At 47.7% G+C, this 23,637-nt stretch overlaps 1 protein-coding gene and 1 long non-coding RNA gene across 3 annotated transcripts in view; one reads left to right on the top strand and one right to left on the bottom strand.

Moving 5' to 3' along the window:
• Nucleotides 1–23,637, top strand: part of ITGB5 (integrin subunit beta 5) — a 122,878-nt gene that overhangs the window by 78,267 nt on the left and 20,974 nt on the right. For both annotated transcript variants that reach the window (XM_030802219.1, XM_030802220.1), the window contains exon 10: nucleotides 11,897–12,326. In XM_030802219.1, the coding sequence (XP_030658079.1) occupies nucleotides 11,897–12,326 (430 nt within the window). The remainder of the gene's footprint in view (nucleotides 1–11,896; nucleotides 12,327–23,637) is intronic.
• Nucleotides 409–11,890, bottom strand: LOC115832183. Its single transcript, XR_004027624.1, has 3 exons — nucleotides 11,696–11,890; nucleotides 8,358–8,504; nucleotides 409–763 (listed from the first exon to the last, which is right to left on the bottom strand). It is a non-coding gene; the product is annotated as an uncharacterized LOC115832183 (long non-coding RNA).

The following is a 23,637-nucleotide window of genomic DNA, read 5'->3' as shown; positions in this document are numbered from 1 at the left end:
AGTTTTTATGAACTCTTGTTAGCATTGGTCATCAGTCTTTGGGTTCTAATAACTTTTGTGACTTTATTAGAGTCCTTTCAGAATTTATATTCTCTTTTCCAATTCAGCATCCCAGAGGAGTCTCCTAAGCCTGTTTTGCATGATGTGTTCAGTCTCAGGTGAACTTGTTAAAGAGCCCAGTCAATAGGCAGCCCTCAGCGCATTGCCACCTAAGGCTTTCTCAAGTTGGCATTGTGACTTTGGTGTTTTAAACCATTATCCTCTTAGCTTGACACAGTTGTAATCAGGAGAAAGAGTACAGGTGGGAATCCAGGAGACCTGGCTTTCATTCCTAGTCTTCTGCAAATAGCTCTGTTCCTTGGATAATCTGACCCTCACTTTTCCTTTCTGTGAAATGTAAAGAAAGCCACTCCCCCCATTCTGTTTTGGTGAAATAGAATGGATGACTCTACAGCAGTGGAGGACACAGATGCCTTGTCCAGATTAAGTTTATTCAAATGATGTGTGAAGATGTGTGCCTGTGCGCTAAACCAAGGACTTGCGTGAGGGAGCAGGGAGGAGGATATGTGGGCACCAAGAACACAGATACAGACGCAGGCACAGAGGCCGCGAGTGGTGATGGAGAGCTAGCCACACATCTTCTGGAGGTACTGCTGCTGGAAGCAGATCATGAGCTCCTTTCCTGACTTGCTTTGTTGACAGGTCCAGTACTCAGAAAACAGAAAGCCAGTGAGGGATAATTCTCTTCTACACTTAAAAGAATCTAGTTAGAAACAAAAAAATTATAGAGACCTTACAAATAGATGGCTATATCCTCTTGGCATTCATAGCACTCATGACGGCCAAGGCGGATATAAGCTGACTCATCCCCTAGCTTCAGGGAAAGAGCTTGCGGAGGCAGGGACAGTCTCGTAGTCTCGTGGCTGGTAGCAATGGTCTCCTGGGGCTTCTCCACATTCCACTGTAGATCCTCTCCCATCCCCGCCTTCACACTTGTCCCTCACCCACTTCACAACACACAGACATACCTCTTACCCTTCCCAAATCTTTCTGCAGTGCCTCGCTCCCCCAAATAAAGGGACAGTTCAAAATATCATATGGAAGTTGAGAAAATGAAAGCCTCTCATGACTGGCTACCAAGGCCTTTTCTAAGACATGTTGTTTCCAAGTTTCTTTTGCTTTTAACAAGATTGAAAGAAGGCCTAATCAAGCTGTTGGATGGTAAGTCATTACAAATGATAATTTATTTATTTATTTGGAGACAGAGTCTTGCTCTGTCACCCAGGCTGGAGTGCCGTGGCATGATCTCAGCTCACTGCAACCTCCGCCTCCCAGATTTGAACGATTCTCATACCTCAGCCTCCCAAGTAGTTGGGATTATAGGCATGCACCACCACACCTGGCTAATTTATGTATTTTTAGCAGAGACAGAGTTTCACCATGTTGCTCAGGCTGGTCTCGAACTTCTGGGCTCAAGGGATCCTTCCACTGCAGCCTCCCAAAGTGCTAGCATTACAGGTGTGAGCCACCACGCCTGCCCACAAATGATTATTTATGGCTTTTAACTCAGAAGACATTCATAGAACAAGGTGACATTGCTGTTACAAAACTCTTGTTCCCATCTATTTATGTGAACTTTTTTTTTGCTTAAATCTCTACAAATGAAAAATAGAAGTATAATTGATGTGGATAATTGATCCCTGTCTTGTTTAGCAATAATTAATATTATTTTACATCTGGGGGAAAGCCTTATCTCATTAAAGAGGTACTTCCAATAACATTTTACTGTTTATTTTTAATAATTGTAGGAAGTTGCAATGTATTTGTGTTGTTTTCATCCATTATAATGATTACTCAAGCCAGATGATTAAAAAAAAAACCACTAATGCTTTATAGTGACAGGACAGGGTTTAAAGAGATAGTTATAAAAAATGGAATGAGGCCGGGCACAGTGGCTCATGCCTGTAATCCCAGCACTTTGGGAGCCCTAGGCGGGTGGATCATGAGGTCAGGAGATCGAGACCATCCTGGCTAACACGGTGCAACCCTGTCTCTACTAAAAAATACAAAAACAATTAGCTGGGCGTGATGGCGGGCACCTGTAGTCTCAGCTACTCGGGAGGCTGAGGCAGGAGAATGGCAAGAACCCGGGAGGCGGAGCTTGCAGTGAGTCAAGTTTGCACCACTGCACTCCAGCCTGGGCGACAGAGTGAGACTCTGTCTCAAAAAAAAAAAAAAAAAAAAAACAAAAACAAAAAAAAAACAAAAAAAGGAATGAGGCAGAAATAGCCAAAAAACCCTAACAACATGTAAGTGAATTCTATAGATCTGTGGGTGGAATGTTTGGTGTAGCATGTCAGAAAAGCTGAAGGATAATATGGGAAATATACCCAAACAAGGAACCCTTTACTTGGAGAAACAGGTATGATAGAAAAGAGATGGGAGAGGGATGGACTGTCTAATCTAGCATACACCAGGTTTCAGGAAGGCTCTCAATGATTTCTAATGACATCCTTATAAATAAGGCAAATATTTAATAATATGGGTTGACAACAGCCCAGCCATGCGGATTTGTAGCTGGGTGAACATGCTCTCTGAGTGTGTTGATAATGCAGCCAGGGGGAGGACTTGACCGGGGTTCCAATGTCTCTTGTCTGTTGTGTTTATCATTGGCTTGGGTTGAACTCATAGGAGATCTTATCAAATGTGGGAAGGCCACAGAGCTGGAGAAAACAGCTTATGTTATAAAGCAGGAAAGCCAAGATTTAAAAATATTTTTCAAAATTGAGACGGATTGAAATCATGAAGATGAATGTCTTATATTTTAGTTCAGAATATTACTAGGATATAGGAAACTTGGTTTGATAATAAAAGAAAAACATCTGGCAGATTATAATGGCTCAAAGGCTCAATACAAATAAACAGTGATTAAAAAAAAAAAAGTCCGCCAGGCGCAGTGGCTCATGCCTGTAATCTCAATACTTTCGGAGGTCAAGGTGGGAGGATCACTTGAAGCCAGGAGTTTAAAACCAGCCTGGACAATAAAATGAGACCCCCATCTCTACAGAAAATAAAAAATTAGCTGGGCATGGTAGCGCACACCTGTGGTCCCAGCTACTCAGGAGGCTGATGCGGGAGGATGGCTTAAGCCTAGGAGTTCAAGGGAGCAGTGAGCTATGATCACACCACTGTATTCTAGCGTAGATAACAGAGTGAGATCCCGTCTCTTAGAAAAAAGTAATGACTGGGCACAGTGGCTCACACCTATAATCCCAGTATTTTGGGAGGCTGAGGCTTGTTAACTGCTTGAGCTCAGGAGTTTGAGACCAGCCTGGGCAACATGGCAAAACCCAGTCTCCCCCAAAAATACAAAAATCAGCTGGGCATGGTGGGGAGCACCTGTGGTCCCACCTAGTTGAGAAGCTGAGGTGGGAGGATCGCTGGAGCGCGGGAAGTTGAGGCTGCAGTGAGCCATGATTGGGACACTGCATTCTAGCCTGGGTGACAGAGTGAGACCCTGTCAAAAAAAAAAAGAGAGAGAGGGAAAGGGAGAAAGGAAGGAAAGGAAGGAGAGAGAGAGAGAAAGGGAGAAAGGAAGGAAAGGAAGGAGAGAGAGAGAAAGAAAGGAAGAGAGAAAGAAAAAGAAAAGAAAGAAGGAAAGAATGAAAGAAAGAGAAAGAAAGAAAGGAAGGAAGGAAGAAAGAAAGGAAGGAAGAAAGAGAAAGAAAGGTGGGCATGGTGGCTCACGCCTGTAATCCCAGCACTTTGGGAGGCTGAGACGGGTGGATCACCTGAGGTCAGGAGTTCAAGACCAGCCTGGCCAACATGGTGAAACCCCGTCTCTACTAAAAATACAAAAATTAGCAGGGCGTGGTGATGTGCACCTGTACTCCCAGCTACTCAGGAGGCTGAGGTAGGAGAATCACTTGAACCTGGGAGGCAGAGGTTGCAGTGAGCCGAGATCGCACCACTGCACTCTAGCCTGGGTGACAGAGCGAGACTCCTTCTCAAAACAAACAACAAACAAAAAAGATAAATGAATAAAAAGTAATGCCAGTTGAAGCTGTGTTTAATAGAGATATTTTGAAACCTCACACCTGGAGTCCTATATTCAGTTTTTTTTTTTTTTAGAGACAGGGTCTTGCTCTGGTTCCCAGGCTGCAGTACAGTGGCTTGATCATAGTGCACTGTAGCCTCCAACTCCAAGGCTCAGGCAATCCTCCCACCTCAGCCTCCCAAGTGGCTGGGACCATAGACCTGGACCACCATGCCCAGCTAATTTCTTTGTGGGTTTTTTTTTTTGTTTTTTGTTTTTTTAAGAAACATAGTCTCACTATGTTGCCCAGAATGGTTTTGAACTCCTGGCCTCAAGTGATCCTCCTGCCTCGACCTCCCAAAGTACTGGAACTACAGGCATGAGCCACTGTGCCCAGCCCAGTTCTTTTTTGAAAAAGAAAAGTCACAAGCAACTATCATGATGAATTGTTTAGAAGCTAGAAAGGTCAAAGGAACTAATGTTTGTCGATAGTAAGATTGTAAAGTCAGAACTCTTTTCAGATACAAAAAAACTGAAGCCAATTTATGCTGCCTAAAGTGAAAAGGAGAAAGTCATACTAAATATATTGGGGTTCCTCATGGAAAGCAGGAATACAGTTAGTCTTGGGAAGGACCAGAAACAATCTAGACAATGAGCAGTCTGTGGTCACTAATTGCCTGTGAGGAAGACATTGTTTTTCATGCTGACAGATGGGGAAGACTGAGGCACAAAGCATACAGGTACATAGCCTGAAGTGTCGACATGAAAATTCAAAGCCAGGGCTTTCTGTTCTGAAGCCAGCTCCCTCACCACCTTTATCCGGCTTCTTGGTGCCCACGATTCTATTCTACCAAACCTATTTCAAAGGACTCTACCAGCACAAAGTACAATCCTGAGGAACAGGAGCGTCCATGGGAGAGTGCTGCTGACTGAGCCCCCCTGCACCATGTGGGGAGCCCAGCGCTCGCGCACTGCTGACAGGCAGCCTGGGATTTGAGGATGAGCGTGACTCGCCCCAGCTCACCCATCTAAGAGGCAGTGAACTCACAAGCCAAACCAAGGCCGTTCCCCCTCCACACCAGGTCATCTCGCTCATCACTGCCTCCCCATTACAGAGTAAATTGTATTTGTTTGCATGGAATGGGGACATCCAATGTGCCCTGTCCAACGTGCCCCTTACTGTGGTGGGGGCATTACTGCTGCTCTCTGACTCTTACAGCAGCCTTATAAGGGAGCTGTTCCTTCCCCATTTTATGTATGAAAAACTAAGACTCAAAGTGGGGCCTGAGAAGCATGCCAGAAGCCTCAAGCATTGGGAGCCAAGCTGGGGACTGCTTCCAAGGCCACAGTGCATGCGTTTCCCACACACTTTGGGAGTAACAGCTTCTAGGAAGCATACAGTGGTGTCATGGCCACTTATGGATGGACACTCTAGTGTACAGATTTTGATTTTTGCTGGGATACCTCAGAAAAATGGGGAAATTGTCCAGAACTTGAAAAAGATTTTACATGATTTTTCAAATGCTCTGAAAATCTCAGAGGTATTGAAGTGGTTTTTAGAGCATTCAAAGTGACACTAAAGAAGAGGGGAACTTCTGCTCAGGCCGGCACCTTTGACAGCTCTTCCTGTGGGATTGGATGGGCTGCAGCCCTGTGGGAACAGCAGGGGCCCTAGGCGACCGACCCGAGCTGGCCCTTTGTTTCTACTCACTGTCCCAGTGTTGTTGTCTTGCTGTCCAAGGGCCGTGGTCACATGGCCCCTGACTCCACTGCAAGGGCTGTGGGGTTTTTGTTTTCTGTGGATGAAGACAGGCTGGCACAGGGCAGTGGCCACTCTGCTCTTCAGAGCCAAACATGATTCTGTTCACAAGAGCCACACCAGCCCATGCAGGCCAGGAGAGGCAGCTCTCTTGAGGGCCTTGGAGGCCACCAGGGGCAGAACTGGCTCCATCATTTGTAGGTCCCAGTGTAAAATGAAAAATGGGGTCCATGTTCAAAAATCAGTAAGAATTCCAGCACAGCAACCACAGAGCATTAGAGTAAGCATGGGCCCTTCTGAGTGGGGGGCCTTTGTGACTGCACAGGCATACGCCAGGGAGCCGGCCCTGGCACGGGGAGTTAAGGGGCTTTCCCCTTTCAATGAAGGAGAGGGGTCTGTCAATTCTTCTGATCCCCAAGACAGAAGGGGTGCACTTACAGCTGGGACCAGTCTGGTTTTCTTAACCCTGGCCCAAGAAGGTAAACTTTCCATCCCTTCTCTCAGGCTGAACTGTCTCCAAAGCATTGACAGTTGGGCTTTGGCAAGCAGGGGTGCTACTGAGTGTGTGAGTATTTCCCTCTGGACATGTGTCCCAAAGCTATACATTTCAAAACTTGCCAGTGACTGCTGACATCCACTCGTACTCACTAAGTGTTTATGTACCAAATCCCGTGCTCACTCAGGATGGACAGATGAGGCCACAGATCAGGGGCTCAGAGTGTGGTGTAGGAAATAACATGCAGAGGAGTCAGCCCCCTAGAGGATGAGGAGTGCTGTGGGAAAGCCAGGTGTGGCACTGCAGGAGCCCAAGGAAGAAGGGCCCAGCACTGCAGAGGGAGCTGTTGGAGCTGAGGCTCAGAGCACCAGTGGGAGTTTCCCAGACAGAGAAAGCGGTGGTGGGCTGGTCCCATCAGTGGGCCTGCCACGTGCATATTGGCAAGATGTGTCTGCTAGAGTGTGAAGAGCATCATCCTTTGGCCAGTGGAAAGCAGCTGATGGTGATGGCCATGGAGGCAAGAGGAGTGGGCTGGGGAGAGAGGGGAGAGTGGCTGGCTTGGGCCACAGTGGTGAAACATACCTGCCAACCTAAGGGGTCTGGCCATTCTGGCCATTGTTTGGCAAGTGGGTTCCATTCTTTGGTGGCAGGAGTTGGGAGGGCTATGGGCAAGTCAGGGAATGGTGGTGGGGGTAGACAAGAGTACTGAGTATAGCTGGAGGGTCTGGGGACTCCCCTGGAGAAGAGGGATTCGGAAAAGCAGACACGGTACAGCTGTCATCAGGGATCTCAGGGTCTGGCCTGTGGACAAGGACACAGCCCGTGTGAGGGGCAGCCAGATGGACCTCGCCTCCTCATTATCACAGCTTCCTGCAGAGGTGGAGGAGGTGCAGGCTGTGGTTCTGTGACAACCCTGTGCGCTCTGGGTCAAGACAGATGTCTAGCAAGAAGCAGGAGAGGTGGCAGGGCAGGGGCTGAGGGGCAGGGATGTCCTTAAAGAGAAATATGGCTTAAATCAAACCTTGAAAGCCCCAAACCCAGTGAGATTCTCTTTCCCAGTGATTTCAGTTGTTTCCCTAATTTTCCTCCCTTTATCCCTTTATCCTACACCAACCATCAGTTTACTCAGGAACTGGCTTCAACAAATCAGTATGCAAGTGACTGGCTGTGAGGCTAGCACGGACGCCCAGCACAAAGCAGCCAGTGAACCCCGTCATGGTCTTCCCACAGCACCCCCTCCCTGCTCCCGTCCACTCTCGGGGCCCTGTAGCCTGTGCTCATCCCAGCTCCTTTTTTGTTGAGATCTGAGCGGACTTGGCATCTGCATAGGATAGCCCTGGATTTGGTGGGTTCGGGGTGGGGGCTGGGCAGCCCTTTTGAAAGGGTGCATCAGGCCAGCCAGCCCCACAGAGGAACCAGGAGAATCCCAATGAAGTTTTAATAACAAGACCGGGCGGGAGGATTGCTGTGTCTGTGACCTTCCTCTTGAATCTCAGAGCGAGTGAATGGAAAGTCTCCAGGAACTGGGGAGCCTTCAGTATCAATTGAAGTTCTCAGGAATCAGGGGAGGGACCCGAAGAGGCCTCATTCCAGCTGCCTTCCAGCTTTTCTGGATTCTTTCCAAATCCAGTAGGGAAAATGGACCCTCTGAAAGGAGGGGTAAGCAAACAGATTTCCTTGCTGGTCCTGAAGTGCTTTTTATAGCACTTCCTGTGCCCAGCAGGAGTTGAGACCCAGTGGCTGAAATAGAACATTCTCTGGTTATCAGGCATCTGGCTGCACTCCAGGCTGCACAGGGTCAGACAGATAGCACCTCACTTGGACCGAAGCCTTGGCTGGGGAAGGCCTCAGTACCTGCTTGAAAGCTGGGCCCTCCTTGCTTGCCCAGCTGGGCAGACAGTGCCCGAGTGTTTCTACATGCTGGTGATTGAGCACCAGAACTATAGGGGTGCCCTAACCTCCCACTTTCTCCCAGACACATCAGCAAGATTCTGGAGACTTAACTCTCACTTTCATTGCTTTAACCCCAAGGCAGGCAAGTTTCCATGAGACAAGGTTATACTCACAGGTGTGCACTCCCCACAGTCTTTCAATAATTAAATGCCTTTGGCTCTTGGTCCAGGTCATTCCTCTGTAGTTTATTCAGTTTCTGACCTGCAGATGCCTCTGTGGAGCACAGCCTTTTCATTTAACAAGTCCAGCAAGTTGTAGCCCTAGGAGTACAGGGTTTCAGCTGTAACTTGAAGCAAGCTACAGGTAGCTTCAAGCATGTCACTGTTGTGGGAGCTTCAAGCAAGTAGTAATAGGAGATGCAAGCAAGTTTCTCTCTGGGCCTCAGAAGGGAGGGATGGCATCTGCCCCTCAAAGTTCCATTCACCTCTGCATTCTTGATGGCCCCATGGGTGGCTTCGGGCAGGCATAGTCCCCACTCCCATCCCATCTACAGGCTCAAATCATTCCCAGCCCATGGCAGAAAGATGTGGAGATGCCTTTGGCCACCACTTTGGGGATCACCACCAAGGGGTCCCTTTAGTAAGCCAGGCTGGCTCTCCCTCTGTACCCTGATGAGGTAGACCTCATTCCCCCTTCTAGGAGGTGATATGCTAAGGAGAGCGCAGGCCCTGCTCTAGGTCTGGCCCCACTCCTCATCAGCTGTGTGACCATTATTAAATCCACCAACCCCACCAACCCTGTTTTCTCTCTGGTAAAATGAGGACACTTCCTTCTAGGGCATTTAAAAGAGATGCTTGTAGAAAAGTCCAGCACAGTGCCTGGTACATAGTAGGCAACTGGCAACTAATAATTATTAGTGTTTTGTTTTGTTTTATTTTTTTCTTTTTGAGACAAGATCTCACTCTGTCGTCCAGGCTGGAGTGCAGTGACATGATCATGGCTCACTGCAACCTCCCCGTCCCGGGCTCAAGCAGTCCTCCCACCTCAGCCTTCTGAGTATCTGGGACCACTGGCATGTGCCAAAACGCCCGGCTAAGTTTTTGTACTTTTGGTAGAGATGGGGTTTTGCCATGTTGTACAGGTTGGTCTCGAACTCCTGGCCTCAAGTGATCCTCCCAATCTGCCCACCTCGGCCTCCCAAAGGGCTGGAATTACAGGCGTGAGCCACTATGCCCATCCTATTCGTGTTATCCTTTAACCAATTTTAGTGTCCAAGTGGATTGAATCTTTGCTCACCTTGAGAGACTCCCTGTACCTCGAGACCTTGGAACTTAGCCTTGGAGTTGTTTTTGTCAATCTCTCCCCTTTGCCTCCTCCTACTCTTCCTACCCCCCAGAGATGGAAGGTAAGGTGGAGCTAGCCCAAGCTGTCTGCAGCTGGCCTGGTGCCCTGAGTGTCTTCTGATCCTGCTCCCCTAGCTATCCTCAGCTCACCTATCCAAAAGCCTCTCCTGTTGAGCCTCTTGGCTAATGCTGAGTCCTGGGTGTCTGTCGTCAAGTCCTTTGAAACAGCAGTTTGCTGCCACGCAGGACTTTCTGCAGGACTTAGAGAGCAGGATCTATCCTCCTGCTCAGTCCCATACCCTCTCCCCTCTCCCCGTGTCCCTAGATGTCACAGCATCTGAGGGGAGGCCTTTTAGAACCAGTAAAAATCTCAAAGTAACAGGGATCTGTATGTTTAGAAACAGATATTTATCATGTTCTCAAAAAATGAACATTGTGGGCCGGGTGCAGTGGCTCACGCCTGTAATCCCAACACTTTGGGAAGCCGAGGCGGGTGGATCACTTCAGGTCAGCAGTTCGAGACCAGCCTGGCCAACACAGTGAAACCCCGTCTCTGTCTCTACCAAAACTACAAAAATTAGCCAGGCATGGTGGCAGGCACCTGTAATCCCAGCTATTCGAGAGGCTGAGATGGGAAAATCGCTTGCATCTGGGAGGCAGAGGCTGCAGTGAGCTGAGATGGTGCCACTGCACTCCAGCCTGGGTGACAGAGAGAGACTCTGTCTCAAACAACAACAACAACAACAACAAAAACATTGTTACCTGAAGATTGTCCAGTAAATCAAGTGAATGATGACATTTTAAAAATTAATTTTAATGACTGGGCGCAGTAGCTCACACCTGTAATCCCAGCCTTTGGGAGGCTGAGGTGGGCGGATCACGAGGTCAGGAGATGGAGACCATCCTGGTCAACATAGTGAAACCCCATCTCTACTAAAAATACAAAAATTAGCTGGGCGTGGTGGTGCGCACCTGTAATCCCAGCTACTCTGGAGGCGAGGCAGGAGAGTCGCTTGAACCCAGGAGGTGGAGATTGCGGTGAGCTGAGAGCATGCCACTGCACTCCAGCCTGGCGACAGAGTGAGACTCCACCTCAAAAAAAAAAAAAAAAAAAAAAAGCTTTATTCCAACTGAAAGAAAAAATTAAAAATACTATAGCTGAAAGTGGTTTTTAACCCATTCTGAGCTTCAGAATGATCTGAGGAGCCTTTTGAAAAATAAAGACATTTGGACCCAGATCCAGTGAGTCCGTTTGTGGGGTGGGCCGGGCCTCTGTTCAGGGAGTAAGGGAGAACCCGCCCCTGAGTAAAACTTTACGACGGCATTTCATCAGGGCGCACCAGCCACCTGTCTGTGCGTTTTCATAGAATCCACAGTGACTTGCTCTCAGGGCCCTGCTGGGTGATTAAAACCCCACATGGCTCTCCTCAGGGGGGTGAGGAGGAGAGAGTGGGGGAGTCAGGCTCTAGCTCCTGAATCAGACCAAGCCTTATCCTTGCTTTCCCTCCATCCCAGCCCTGTGGGCAGCTGATAGGCATCCCTCCCGCACCATCCGCCACCCAGCCAGGCCCACCTTGAGCCTGTTTCCAAGGCAATCTGTGAGAAGCTCCTGAGTGGGAAACACTTCCTTACATATTCTGTTTAAAAAGAAAAGGTCTGTCCATGTGCACGGTGCATTTCATCAGTTGGCGACTCTTCTTTAAGACCTCAGGGGCATGGGGGGATTGTGAAAGATGCAGCTATGACAAGCACTCACAAAGGAGGAATTGGGGCATGGGGGGCTTGGGGGTGTCTGGAGAGCAAGCTCTGGAGTCAGCTGAGCCCTTTGCCAGCAGGTACGGAGCCCTCTCTATGGCAGGCCAGGCAGGTGCCCTTCACCCAGCACCCTGTGAGAGTGCCACCGTGCCCCTGCATCTAGCATTGTGCCTGGCACAGAGGCAGCACCCAGGAAATATTTGTCCACCGAATGACTTTTTAAGTGAGCAGAGAAGAGGCATCTGCAGCGGGGCTGGGAAGAGGATAGGACAGAAGAGAAAAGAAAGGGAGAATAAGAACTGTGTGAACTCAAGGAAGCTCTATACCTTTCTGCAGGGGCCCATTTCCTCAGGGTCATGAAGATGCAAAGAGATAATGAATGTTAAATAATTCACCGTCAAATGTGAGCTCACCTGCGCATTCTCTTCTCCATGAAGCAGGGGAGCTTGCTGGTTCTGAGGTCTCTTCCTACTCAGGCCAGCTTGGTGGTTCTAACTGTGTGCGTGGAGAGGGCTGGAGTTCGGAGCTGCTCTTCATCAAGGCTCCTGCCTCTGGGTGAATGGGAGACCCTGGCTTGCCACAGCCATGATATCCCTTCTCTTCCTTCTGCCCAGGCATCTTTTGAGGTATCAGTGGAGGCCCGAAGCTGTCCCAGCAGACACACGGAGCACGTGTTTGCCCTGCGGCCGGTGGGATTCCGGGACAGCCTGGAGGTGGGGGTTACCTACAATTGCACGTGCGGCTGCAGCGTGGGGCTGGAACCCAACAGTGCCAGGTGCAGCGGGAGTGGGACCTATGTCTGCGGCCTGTGTGAGTGCAGCCCCGGCTACCTGGGCACCAGGTGCGAGTGCCAGGATGGGGAGAACCAGAGCGTGTACCAGAACCTGTGCCGGGAGGCAGAGGGCAAGCCACTGTGCAGCGGGCGCGGGGAGTGCAGCTGCAACCAGTGCTCCTGCTTCGAGAGCGAGTTCGGCAAGATCTACGGGCCCTTCTGTGAGTGCGACAACTTCTCCTGTGCCAGGAACAAGGGAGTCCTCTGCTCAGGTAAGTGTCCCCAGCCAGCACTTTAGCTCTGAGCCAGGCCCAGATGCCGTTAGGACACCCTCCCAAAGCCTGCCTTTTACTCGGTGGTGGTAGAAAGTGTCATTACCATGGCTCTCCTTGAAGAAGACAGTGGGCAAGCCTTGCCGCCCATAGGCAGGAGATGGGGATCAGTGTGCAGAATACAAAAGCAGAAGGCATTGCCATGAATTGTGGTCTCTCAGAGTTCAAGGGGCCTGACCGTGGGTCATCCACCTTACTTCCCCATTCATGCAAGACTGGCCTGCACAGCATTCCTGACAGGTAGAGATGTTCAGTCTCTTCTTGATTGCCTCCTGGGACAGGGAACTCACTGGGGCTGGTAGTAGCCATCTGCTACTTAGCCAGTGAACTCATATCTTATTGCTGCTCCCATAACTCACCACAAACCTGTTGGCTTAAAATAATACACATTTAATCCATTACAGTTCTGGAGCCCAGAAGTCTGAAATGGATCTTATTTGGCTAGAATCAAGGTGCCAGCAGGGCTACATACCTCCTAGAAGCTCCAGGGGAGAATCTGTGTCCCAGCCTTTTCCAGTTCCTAGAGGCCACCTGTATTTTTGGCTTGCAGCTCCTTCTTCCATTTTCAAAACCAGCAGAGTAACATCCTCAGATCTCTCTGACTCTGACCTCTGCTTCTGTTGTCAAATCCTTCTCCCTCTCCTACAGACCCTTGTGGTTACAAGGGACCCTCAGTCGAACCCTGGAAAGTCTCCCCATCCCCAGGTCCTCAGCTTACTCACACCTGCACAGTCCCTTTCACCATGTAAGGCCACAAAGTCACAGGTTCCAGGGATTAGGATGTGGACATCTCTGGGAGCTCTTATTTTTCCTGCCAGAATTCCTCTTTCTTTTTTTTTTTCTGAGATGGAGTCTCACTCTGTTGCCCAGGCTGGAGTGCAGTGGCAGGATCTCGACTCACTGCAACCTCTGCCTCCCAGGTTCAAGCAATTCTCCTGTCTCAGACTCCCGAGTAGCTGGGATTATAGGCGCCCGCCACCACACTTGGCTGATTTTTGTATTTTTAGTAGAGACGGGGTTTCACCATGTTGGCCAGGCTGGTCTTGAACTCCTGATCTCCTCCCAAAGTGCTGGGATTACAGACGTGAGCCACTGTGCCCGGCCCAGAATTCCTCTTTATATTGAAGAGAAACTTGTTTCTCAATAACTTCCACCCAATGGTTAACATTCTAGAGTCCCCCTTCCACGTGACAACCTGTCAAACATCTAAAAGCTTCTTTATGTTTCTCTGTTCTCTCTGCTGATCTAGGCTAGACATCCCAAGTCTCTTCCTTGTCTGAGGGTGCTATCATTTGTGAAGCATGCTTCACAGAATCAAGGGCATTTCTTGTCATGCTGGTTGATGAGGGCTTGGTCCAGGGTTCAGTGGAGCATTCATTTCCTATGATTTGGACATTCCGCTTACATGGATGCACCCTGACAATACGTTCACCTTTTTTTATTTTTTTATTTTTCTTCTTCCTCCTCCTCCTCCTCCTCCCCTCCTCCTCCTCCTCCTCCCCTCCTCCTCCTCCTTCTTCTCTCTCTCTCTCTCTCTGTCTTTCTCTCTTTCTTTCTTTCTTGTTTCTTTTTCTTTTTTTTTTTTTTTTTGAGATGAAGTCTCACTCTGTTGCCTAGGCTGGAGTGCAGTGGCGCAATCTCATCTTACTGCAACCTGTGCCTCCTGGGTTCAAGTGATTCTCCTGTCTCAGCCTCCTGTGTAGCTGGGATTACAAGTGCCCACCACCATGCCTGGCTAATTTTTTTTTTTTTTTAAAGTAGAGATGGCATTTCGCCATGTTGGCCAGGCTGGTCTCGAAGTCCTGACCTCAGGTTATCCACCTACCTCGGCCTCCCAATGTGCTGGGATTACAGGTGTGAGCCACTGCGCCCAGCCCACCTTTTCTTTCTGTTAAACAGTCACAGTACACTCTTGAGCTGGTTTTTAACTTCACTACCAAAAGTTTGAGGCTTTTAATTTATTTTATTTTTTAGAACTGTGGTTCAGAAGGAGAGGTACTTTTTTAGTGTGTTGTGTTGGAGCTCTTAATTTTCTGAATCTAAACACAGGAGTTTACATTGATTCCAGTTAAATGACAAGTTGGCAGTTCCCACTCTGGTATTGCGTTCTGATTAAATGCTTCAAAATTGTATCTCAAATTTTATCTAACACCATGCCACCTGTAAAGGTAGTAAGTGAAACAGTTTTAGGCAGGGCTGTGGTTTCTTCTACACATCATGTATTCTGTGGTTTCCAGGGCTCCCTCCTTAAGAATGGTCTTCCAATTGGGATGGGTGGATTTGAAAGGAACGAAGGGTTCAGTTGGGAAAGAAAGCATAAGGTGCATCTGAAGCAAACCAGGAACATGCAGATACTCCATCCTGTGGGAGGAGGAATTGTACCTCCACGCAGGGTTGCACAGATGTGGGTTAACAAGGGAAGCAGTTCCTGGAGCGGACCTTGCCATGAGACAAGCGTGAGTACACCCATGGGCGTCGTGGGGCCAGCATGTCTAAAACTGGAGTTGCCCTGCAAAGTGCAGGACTTAGCAATGTCATTGCAGAGTAAAGTAGGTGGAAAAATCAGGATTCGACATGCCAAGCATGCAACAGGGATCAACGCTTTCCTCAGCAGAGTGATGATAGGTTGGTGTTAGCTAGATGGTTCTATCTGGTTAGTAGAAAAAGTTTGGGCTCAACAGCAGGAGGCCTGGGCCTAAGTCCCATCATACCGTATCTGCTAGTGTGACTTGGGCATAGAGTTGTTATGAGGAATAAGAGATGTGTGTGAAGCACCCAGCACATTGCCTGACACAAAAGGAAGACACACCCAATGCCGGCTCCTCTATGAGTCAGTGCCACACCCCTCTGGGGGGGGGGCCCACACCTGGTGCCGGGTGCTGGAGGGCCCCGCCTTCCCCCAGGCTTTGCCTAAAAAATTCCGGGGTGGTGGAATGGAGTTTCCATTCCTCTTAGTAGCCATAACAAAAGCTCTAAGCAGCCTGGCAGGCTTTTTAGCAGTTTTTATTTTAAAGAGATATTAGCAAACATGACAGAACCATTCCCTCCTTCCCCTTCAGGAGCCTGAAATAACCCTCTGGTATGTCTTTACCCTAGAAGGCTGCGTGTGTCCATGCAGCCTGGGAGCAAGGGCATCTGAGTCAGATGCTGGGTGCACGTTTCATCTCCACAGTTCATCAGGCTGTGACCTTGGTTGTCTTGGACTTTGTCTTTTCCTGTCTCCTAAGATGGGCCAGCACCACTTGTTTCTGCATTATTTTGAGAAGTGAAGGAGAAGACAGAGATGAAGGCCCTGGCCTGGTACTCGGTAGGGAACAGGACCCAGTGGATGTTAGATGCCTCCTCTGTCTCGCTGAGATTGGGCATTTCTCTGAGTACAGAGCCTGGGAGACAGGGCAAGTGGGAGATGGGGTATGAGAGGCCCTCAGTGGGGAAAACTGGTCATTTTGGAAATAGGAATATTCCATAGCTGAGTGAAAATGCAGCTTTTTTTTTGCTCAATCATCAGAACCCACAGTCCTGAGTTAATCCTGCATTACAGGATTCTGCCAGACTTCATATCCAAAAACCCCTGGTGCTCTATCTCTTTTTCTTCCCTTTACCCCATACAATCCTGCGGGATCGGGAAATGCTCACATCATGGGGTAGAGAAACCAGAGGTTTGCCAAGCCCTTGAGGCTCCTAGATCAACGATGCCTAAAGTCACTAACTTCCCTGAGGTTGCAGAATGGAATGTCTTTTTTCTTCCCCACTGGAAAAGCCATAGACAATCATTAAAGAAAACTTGAAAAATACAGGGAAGTTGATGGATATGTGGCCAGTTGGTGCTGTCTGTCTTCTTGGTGACCAGGAGTAATTTGGACCATCTGGGAAACCAGACCTCCTTTCACCCAGGCTGTTTCGTGTCCATCACTTCTGAGGCTGTGTGCTCAGTCAAGACCTTGCCAGAGAGTTGGGGGATTAGCCTTAGGTTGAGAATATTCTGAGCAGTAGTAAGAAATTTAAAAATCATCCATAATTTCATCACTCTTATTTTAAGAGGTTAGTTTATTTCCTTCTAAACTTTCTTCTAAGTTATGTGTGTTTATGGCTGCATACAATTTTGTATGATGCTTTTTTTCCTATAATATTATATCCTAAGGAGCACTTGAAGTCGAATTACTTTAGTAAATCATTGATGAGAACATTTTGAATGTCTTTCCATTGCACTCCCAACTAGCCTCCTCCACCTCTTCACTTTAAAAGCAACAACTAGTTGAAACGTGACGCTATCCAAGTCTTTCCGGAGAAAATAGTTTCTGGAGTGAGATCATTGTTGTTTGACAATTTGGGAAGGACTTAAACTGAGTCCAGCTCCAGGCAGGACTTGATAACATGTTCATGCAGTGGCTTCTTTCACAGTGTTACAGCACCAGCCCTTCCTTGTCTCTCAAACCTTACAGCTCAGGAGGGGCTGTGAAGGGATGGGTAAGGAATTCCAGCCCCTGGGTCCTTGGCACCTGTGGTCAGCATGGGGCTCCCACTCCAGAATTGTGTGTGTTGGTTTTGAGCTCTTGGGTCACGGCTACATCTGGAGTTGTTGTGGCAGAGAAGCCTGTTTCCCAGCCACCACTCTGCTCTTGAAGGTGCTGACTCAGAGACTCCCAAGCAGCTGACTTCAGCATTCTCTCACAGTTTTACACCCCCTCTTCCCTGCAGCCTGTCTTGGAAGGAAATCGTGTGGTTGTGGTCTGTCTTCAGAGTGGGGTTGAGGGGTGCACTTGAAGAAGTGGCTGAGGCAGAACCAGGGCCAGAATAGGTAGGGTCACCCCAGAGAAACTCCTTCCACTTCACTGGACTCTCTGTCAGTAGGAGGCTTACAGTCCTTGCCCCTACCAAGACAGGGCTGGGGGCAAAGTGCAAGAGATTACAGGTTCGCAGTATGTTATCCGTCATCAAAATGAGCAGTGAACAAATCCGACTAAGGTCTGGAAGCAATTGAACAACTCTGTTATTACTTTTGTGACACATTGTCATGGGAATGTGTGTGAGCTTGGGGCTCTTGTGTCTCCCCGCGGTTTCTAGAGGCAGCTTGACTGAGAGGATGGTTCTGTCCACAGACTGTTTCTGTGTGTGTGAGGGGAGCTTCCTGGGGCCATCAAGAGGATTTCTTTTCTTTTGAGTCTCATAAAGTATTGACCCACAGAATATGAGAAGCAGGACATGTTCTGTTCAGTTGTTTTTCATGTAATAAAAGATTCTTGCTCAAACTTTGAGTTTCTTTGTTAGTTTCTGTGTCCAAACAGTGCATTTTCTGGGATTTGAGCTACTCCCTTGTGGTACATTGACGAGGTCAGTTTCAACCCAGATGCTTTCAGCCTTCTCTACACTTAAAATGACTGCACTGGAGTACATTGAATCATTTGCTAATGGTCAGCCTCATTCTTGGGTTCTACAAAATGAGGAAATTTAAATCAAATAGGATATAGAATTTTGAACAGAGCCCTTTTGGTCTCGTGGCTGTAAGATCTCAAAAGCACCTCTGAGTAAGGTCTCATGTATACGTCTCCTTTATTTTACCCAAAGTTTGAGCAAGAATCTTTTATTACTATGTGGCAGGCAATTAGAAGTCAAGGGGCATCCTCCGTTCTCTCCCAAACGTAAAAAAAAAAAAAAAGAAGCATGGTACTAGTAGCATCATTCCTAGTAGGCCAGGGCCAGCATCCAAGCATGGGTTCTGGGTCTGGGCTAACAGTTCCTGGCCGATTTAGCAAAGTTCTGTTAACCCTGTCTAGTTAAAGGCAGTTCTGTTAACCCTGTCTAGTTAAAGGCAGTTCTGTTAACCCTGTCTAGTTAAAGCCACTCCTGAGATTAAGGCCACATCCTAGGCTTCTTGACTCTTGCCAAACAAAACACCTGCCATGGCAACAGTTATCCAGATACAGTTTTAAAAGTGTTTCTCACCATATTTATATTGTTTTCTTTAGTAATGTAATTTTCACACTCAGAATCAGTAGCCTGGCAGCCGTCCTTGGGGCTCGGGTTGCTGCTGTATCTCTGTCATTGCAATTGGCATATTTCACAAATGGCTCGTTACAGTACTGTCTTGAAGGTGACTTCCACGACAGAGGTCTCCAAAAGTACCTTTTGTTTGTTTTACAATAGAGACAGGGTCTCCCTATGTTGCCCAGGCTGGTTTCGAACTCCTGGGCTCAAGGGATCCTCCCACCTCAACATCCCAAAGTCCTGGGATTACAGGCCTGAGCTAAAAGTACCTTTTGAATGAACCTAGATTGGACGTATTTAATCTCCAGGAAAGGGACCTCTTGGCAGGATCACCACCACTGTGTGCTTCTGGTAGGAGCACCTAGAAATTCTTCAGGTTTTTCCACATACATTAATCTCTGCTCAGTTTGGTGTTTACCCAGGTGCTTCTAGCAAATACAAGGATGCAAGATATATCTTCCAGAGAAAGGACCCCTCTCTCCCAAAGGAAGCCCCCAGGCAGAGCTTCAGAAACCAGTGTAGCAATTTCCCTTACCTGGTATCATAGAAATCCTAAATATGTACATGACAGTGAGGGCCAGGAGAGTCCGGTTCCATTTTGGAACAGGTGGCTCTGAGAACAGAATTTGTTACAGGGTTCTTCAATAACTGTCATCATAAGGAATGAGACACCTGTGAGTGGTAGTAATACTTCTGCAGGATACCACATACAGGGTGACTAAGGACAATGCATGTTCCTTAGGCAATGATAACACAGGCAGAGCTGCCAAAAACCATGGCAGTAACCAGCACAGAGATGTTTATCTTTGTCCCCTGCACAGGAATACTGCAAAAGCCTTTAGAGGCCTCCTTATATAATGGAAAGGAAATGGCTCTGGAATGAGACAAACCTAGATTTTTTTATTATCTATCAAGTAAGGAGGAAAAACCTACCCAGAAGGGAGTTGTGAGGAACTACTATAAAGCTCCTTGCAGGGGCCCTACCACCAGGGGCACTGAGTATATTTTTCTCCCCCGGGGCTGGGTGCAGTGGCTCACACCTGTAACCCTAGCACTTTGGGAGGCCAAGGTGGTGAGTGGATTGCTTGAGCTCAGGAGTTCAAAACCAGCCTGGGTAACATAGCAAGACCCCATCTCTACAAAAAATTATCCAGCTGTGGTGGCGTGTGCCTGTGGTCCCAGCTACTTGGGAGGCTGAGGTAGGAGGACCGCTGGAGCCCAGAAGGTGGAGGTTGCAGTGAGCAGAGATCATGCCACTGCACTTCAGCCCGGGCAACAGATCTCAAAAAAAAAAAAAAAAGCCATCTGTTTCTGGCCACTACTCAAGTTCACTTGAAAAGCAAAAAGGTACCAAATTGTAGGGCTTGTGATCCTGTAATGAAATAATGCATCTTTTAAACTAGTCACATGAGCCAGCTGGGCTGCTCATCTCTGGAGTCAGCCAGCCTCTTGCAGCTTGTGGTTGGAGAAACCAGAGCTTTGGAAAAACCAGAGCTTAATAAGTATCTGATCTGAGACAATGCAGCTACAAATATAGAAACAACAATCTCTCATTGAAGGTCATTTTATGTTAGGCAGGTTGCTGCATTCATCTCATTCAACAAAAGTTCATTGAGCATTCTTCATAAGCCAAGTGTTGTACTGGCTGCCAGGGATATACAGCTGGAGTTTCAGTCTTGAATTAATTTCTAAATTTTTATTGCCCCTGGAATTTTCCGCTTCTTCTCTTGAAACTTTCTGGAAACGACGAATGGGAACATGAATCATCTTATGCTTCTACCTTTACCATTAAGACTTCTTTGAGATCTTGAAAGACAAAAAAAACAGAGTGTTGAGAAGCATTTTGAGAACCTGCCTTCTCGGTGCTCTGCGCTTAGCTCAGTAAATGGAGTTTTTTCACTGCTTTTGCTTACCTCTCAGATCCTGTGTCCAGAAACATCTTAAGCAACAATTCACCTGTGATTCTGAAAATCTAAGCATTGGGCCTCCCCTCACCGTCCCCCTCCCTCTACTTAGGAAGAGAAGTTTGCAAACAGAACCCTGTGGCGAGGATTCTGTGTGTGCCTTTGAACTTCAGGCCTGGTGCTTAAGGTCACGAAGTTTGGCTTGTGAAGGAAATAATGACATTTAAAAAGCAAAGGAAAATACTAGGAAGACCTAAGAATGCCAAAGATAAGATCTTAGTCATGTAGGCTTGAGGTGTGGGTGGTATTAGCCTTTTGATATTATAGGATAACATGTTGGAAACTTTTCCATGTTTAAATTTAAAACTGTGAGAGACCTCCAGTGGCTGAAATGGTTATTCTTAAGGATCCTTTTGTTCCATTTCTTAGGGGTTGGGCTGACACTTTGAGTTTGGTCTTGGTTTTAGATACTTCAACATAGTTGGTTATTTATAGGCTTCTGCTGCTCGGTGCCTCTGGTGAGGTGGGACAGGTCTGGATGGAGCTATGTTGTCTTTGGGGTGAGTGTCCATCACACTCAGAACACTGACCTAAGAGCTCCACCCAGATCCAAAAGCTCCCTTGAGTCTGGAAGGTGCTCTGAGTCTGATCTGCTCGAAGGTTTCCTTCCTCTTTCCAGGGCTCCTTCCTGGGCTCTGACTGTTGCTCACTGACCCAGAGGAGGGAACCTGCTGTCACTCCACCCCATAGCCACCACCCCCAAAGTCTATCAGGTGAGTCCAGATGTCCCTAAGCTAAAGAAATATGCAACCCAGGTTGGTGTATTATTTGACGTCATGAAGTTGGCCTTTAGCAACAGGCAATACTATAATAACACAAGGAGAATCTTTTTTTTTTTTAAGAGACAGGGTCTTGCCCTGTTGACCAGGCTGGAGTGCAGTGGTACACTCAGTAGCCCACTGCAGCTTCAAACTCTTGTGCTCAAGCAATCCTCCCTTCTCAGCCTTCCAAAGTGTTGGGATTATAGATGTGAGCCACTGCACCCAGCTGAGAATCTGTTTTAATGGCCTTTTCACTATATTGAGATCATTTCCTTGGAAACAGACAGGCTCATTTGTTAGTATTTTGCACTCATCATGAGCAAGCCCTAACTAGGAGGATTTTTTTTGCATCTCATGCCTTTCCTAGCAGAGCCTGTCACACACGGTGTGTCTACAGTGCATTGCCTGCTTCGACTGTTTACATTGGGGAAAATTGAAGCCCAGAGCCTGAACTAGGGCTTCTTGTGATTTTTGATTATAGAGTCAGACAGGGAGAACCTTGCACTGCCTTTTGCAGGTAAACAATTAGCTCATTTCTACCAAATTTACTTTTTTTGATTAGCTTAAGACCCTTCCCACCACCCTGGCACTTAGCCTACATTTTCCAAGTCCTACCTTATAAGCGTTCTTTATCTCTGTCAAAATTTTAGGAAAGATTTAGCCCCTGTTTTCTTAAGTGAGTTTCTCTGGGTTACATAAGGATATGTCAGACACAGTGAACCAGGCCTGAAGGCTACACATGGACCAGGCAACTGCCTGAGGTGCTCATCGTTTTGTGACTATAATTTGATGAAAGACACAGAGCTCCTCTTAGTAGTCAGTGGGTATCTGGCTGTTGTAATTGATGATGCTGAACTACAAGTGCACCTTTGTTTTTTTGTTTTTCTGTTTTTTTGTTTTTTGAGATGAGTCTCATTCTGTTGCCCAGGCTGGAGTGCAGTGGCACGATCTTGGCTCACTGCAACCTCCGCCTCCCAGGTTCACGCGATTCTCCTGCCTCAGCCACCTGAGTAGCTGGGATTACAGGCGCCCACCACCACACCTGGCTAATTTTTTGTGTATTTTTAGTAGAGACAGGGTTTCACTATGTTGGCCAGACTGGTCTCGAACTCCTGACCTCGTGATCCACCCACCTCGGCCTCCCAAAGTGCTGGGATTACAGGCGTGAGCCACCGTGCCCGGCCACAAGTGCATCTTTTTTAGTCTATTCTAATTTATAAAACACCCTTGATGTGAATGATCTCATTTACTTGTTGTTATTACTGTGCCAGGAGATTGGTGTGCTGTCACTCACCCTGCCCATGTGGGAGGCTAAGGCTGAGAAGACTGGCATGTGGGCCACACTCCCCACTGAAATTTTGGGCCAAAAGTCTTCACCCAAACAAAGTCTACCTCCCCTAACCCTAGGGGGCTGCTCTTCTGCTGAGCAGCTGCTTCCCTGCTGTCTCATGTCTTGACTGGGGTCCCGGCAGCCAGGCTTCAGTGTGGCCTACACATGGGACGTTCCAAACCACCTCCGTCCTTTGAGAATGCAGCTAGTCTCTGAACAGTGGCCAGCCTGGGGTAGAATATGGGAACCGTTAACCATCCACAACACCATGATGGTTTCCAGTTTGAAAATAGTAACCCTTGCATCCTGTTGTAGTGACCAAGAGGGTGGTGAGTTTACACTTTCCAGATGTGGTTGGCATTTCCCCAGAAGTGCCTGCCAGATGGATTGGGCAGGTTAAGCCGAACCTAAGGTGTTGACCTAAAGTACCTCTGTTTCTTTTGGCTACAGCCTTCTGTTTTTCTTTCTGAATCAGCATTCTCAGGGTCCTAGAAGAGGACTATGGTTGATTTCACTCAGCTGGTTTTAGATTTCTTTGAAACTGGAAAGGTGAGTTCATTAAAGAACACAGGATTTGTCCATCTTCCCTCCACTGCCTTAATCTCCCTGTGACATGGCAGCTGGGCATCGGCATTGATTTTATTTGTTGTTGTTGTTGTTTGAGATAGGGTCTCACTCTGTCTCCTAGACTGGCATGCAAATCACAGCTCATTGCAGGCTTGAACTCCTGGGCTCAAGCAATCCTCCCACCTCAGCCTTCCAAGTAGCTGGGACTACAGGCATGTGCCACCATGCCTGGCTAATTTTTAATTTTTTCTTAGAGATGGGGTCTCACTATGTTGCCCAGGCTGGTCTACAACTCCTGACTCAAGGGATCCTCCCACCTCAGCCTCCCAAACTGCTGGGATTATAGGCCTAAGCCACTGCACCCAGCTGGCATCAGCATTGAGAAATCAGGTGGCTAAGACCAGAAAGGCAAAGATAGCCTTTGAGATGGTTCTGTTGCTTTTTGCAATGGAGTCTTAGCTTTCTAGCCAGTACCATCATCTCAGAAAGTTAATGTTGAAGTTTGGAGGACCTTGGCTTGAAGCAAGATGACCTTATTTTTTTTATAGCAGTAGTATTTTGCTGCTCAGATACAGAATGCCCCCCTGTGGTCCAGCCAATGAAGGACACTGCCTGTCAGGAAACACCATCAGCTGACTGATGGG

This window comes from Nomascus leucogenys, chromosome 21 (assembly GCF_006542625.1).
Source record: "Nomascus leucogenys isolate Asia chromosome 21, Asia_NLE_v1, whole genome shotgun sequence".
Taxonomy (NCBI): domain Eukaryota; kingdom Metazoa; phylum Chordata; class Mammalia; order Primates; family Hylobatidae; genus Nomascus; species Nomascus leucogenys.
The sequence above is the reverse complement of the archived record's forward strand: the minus strand, read 5'-3'. Positions and strand labels throughout refer to the sequence as shown.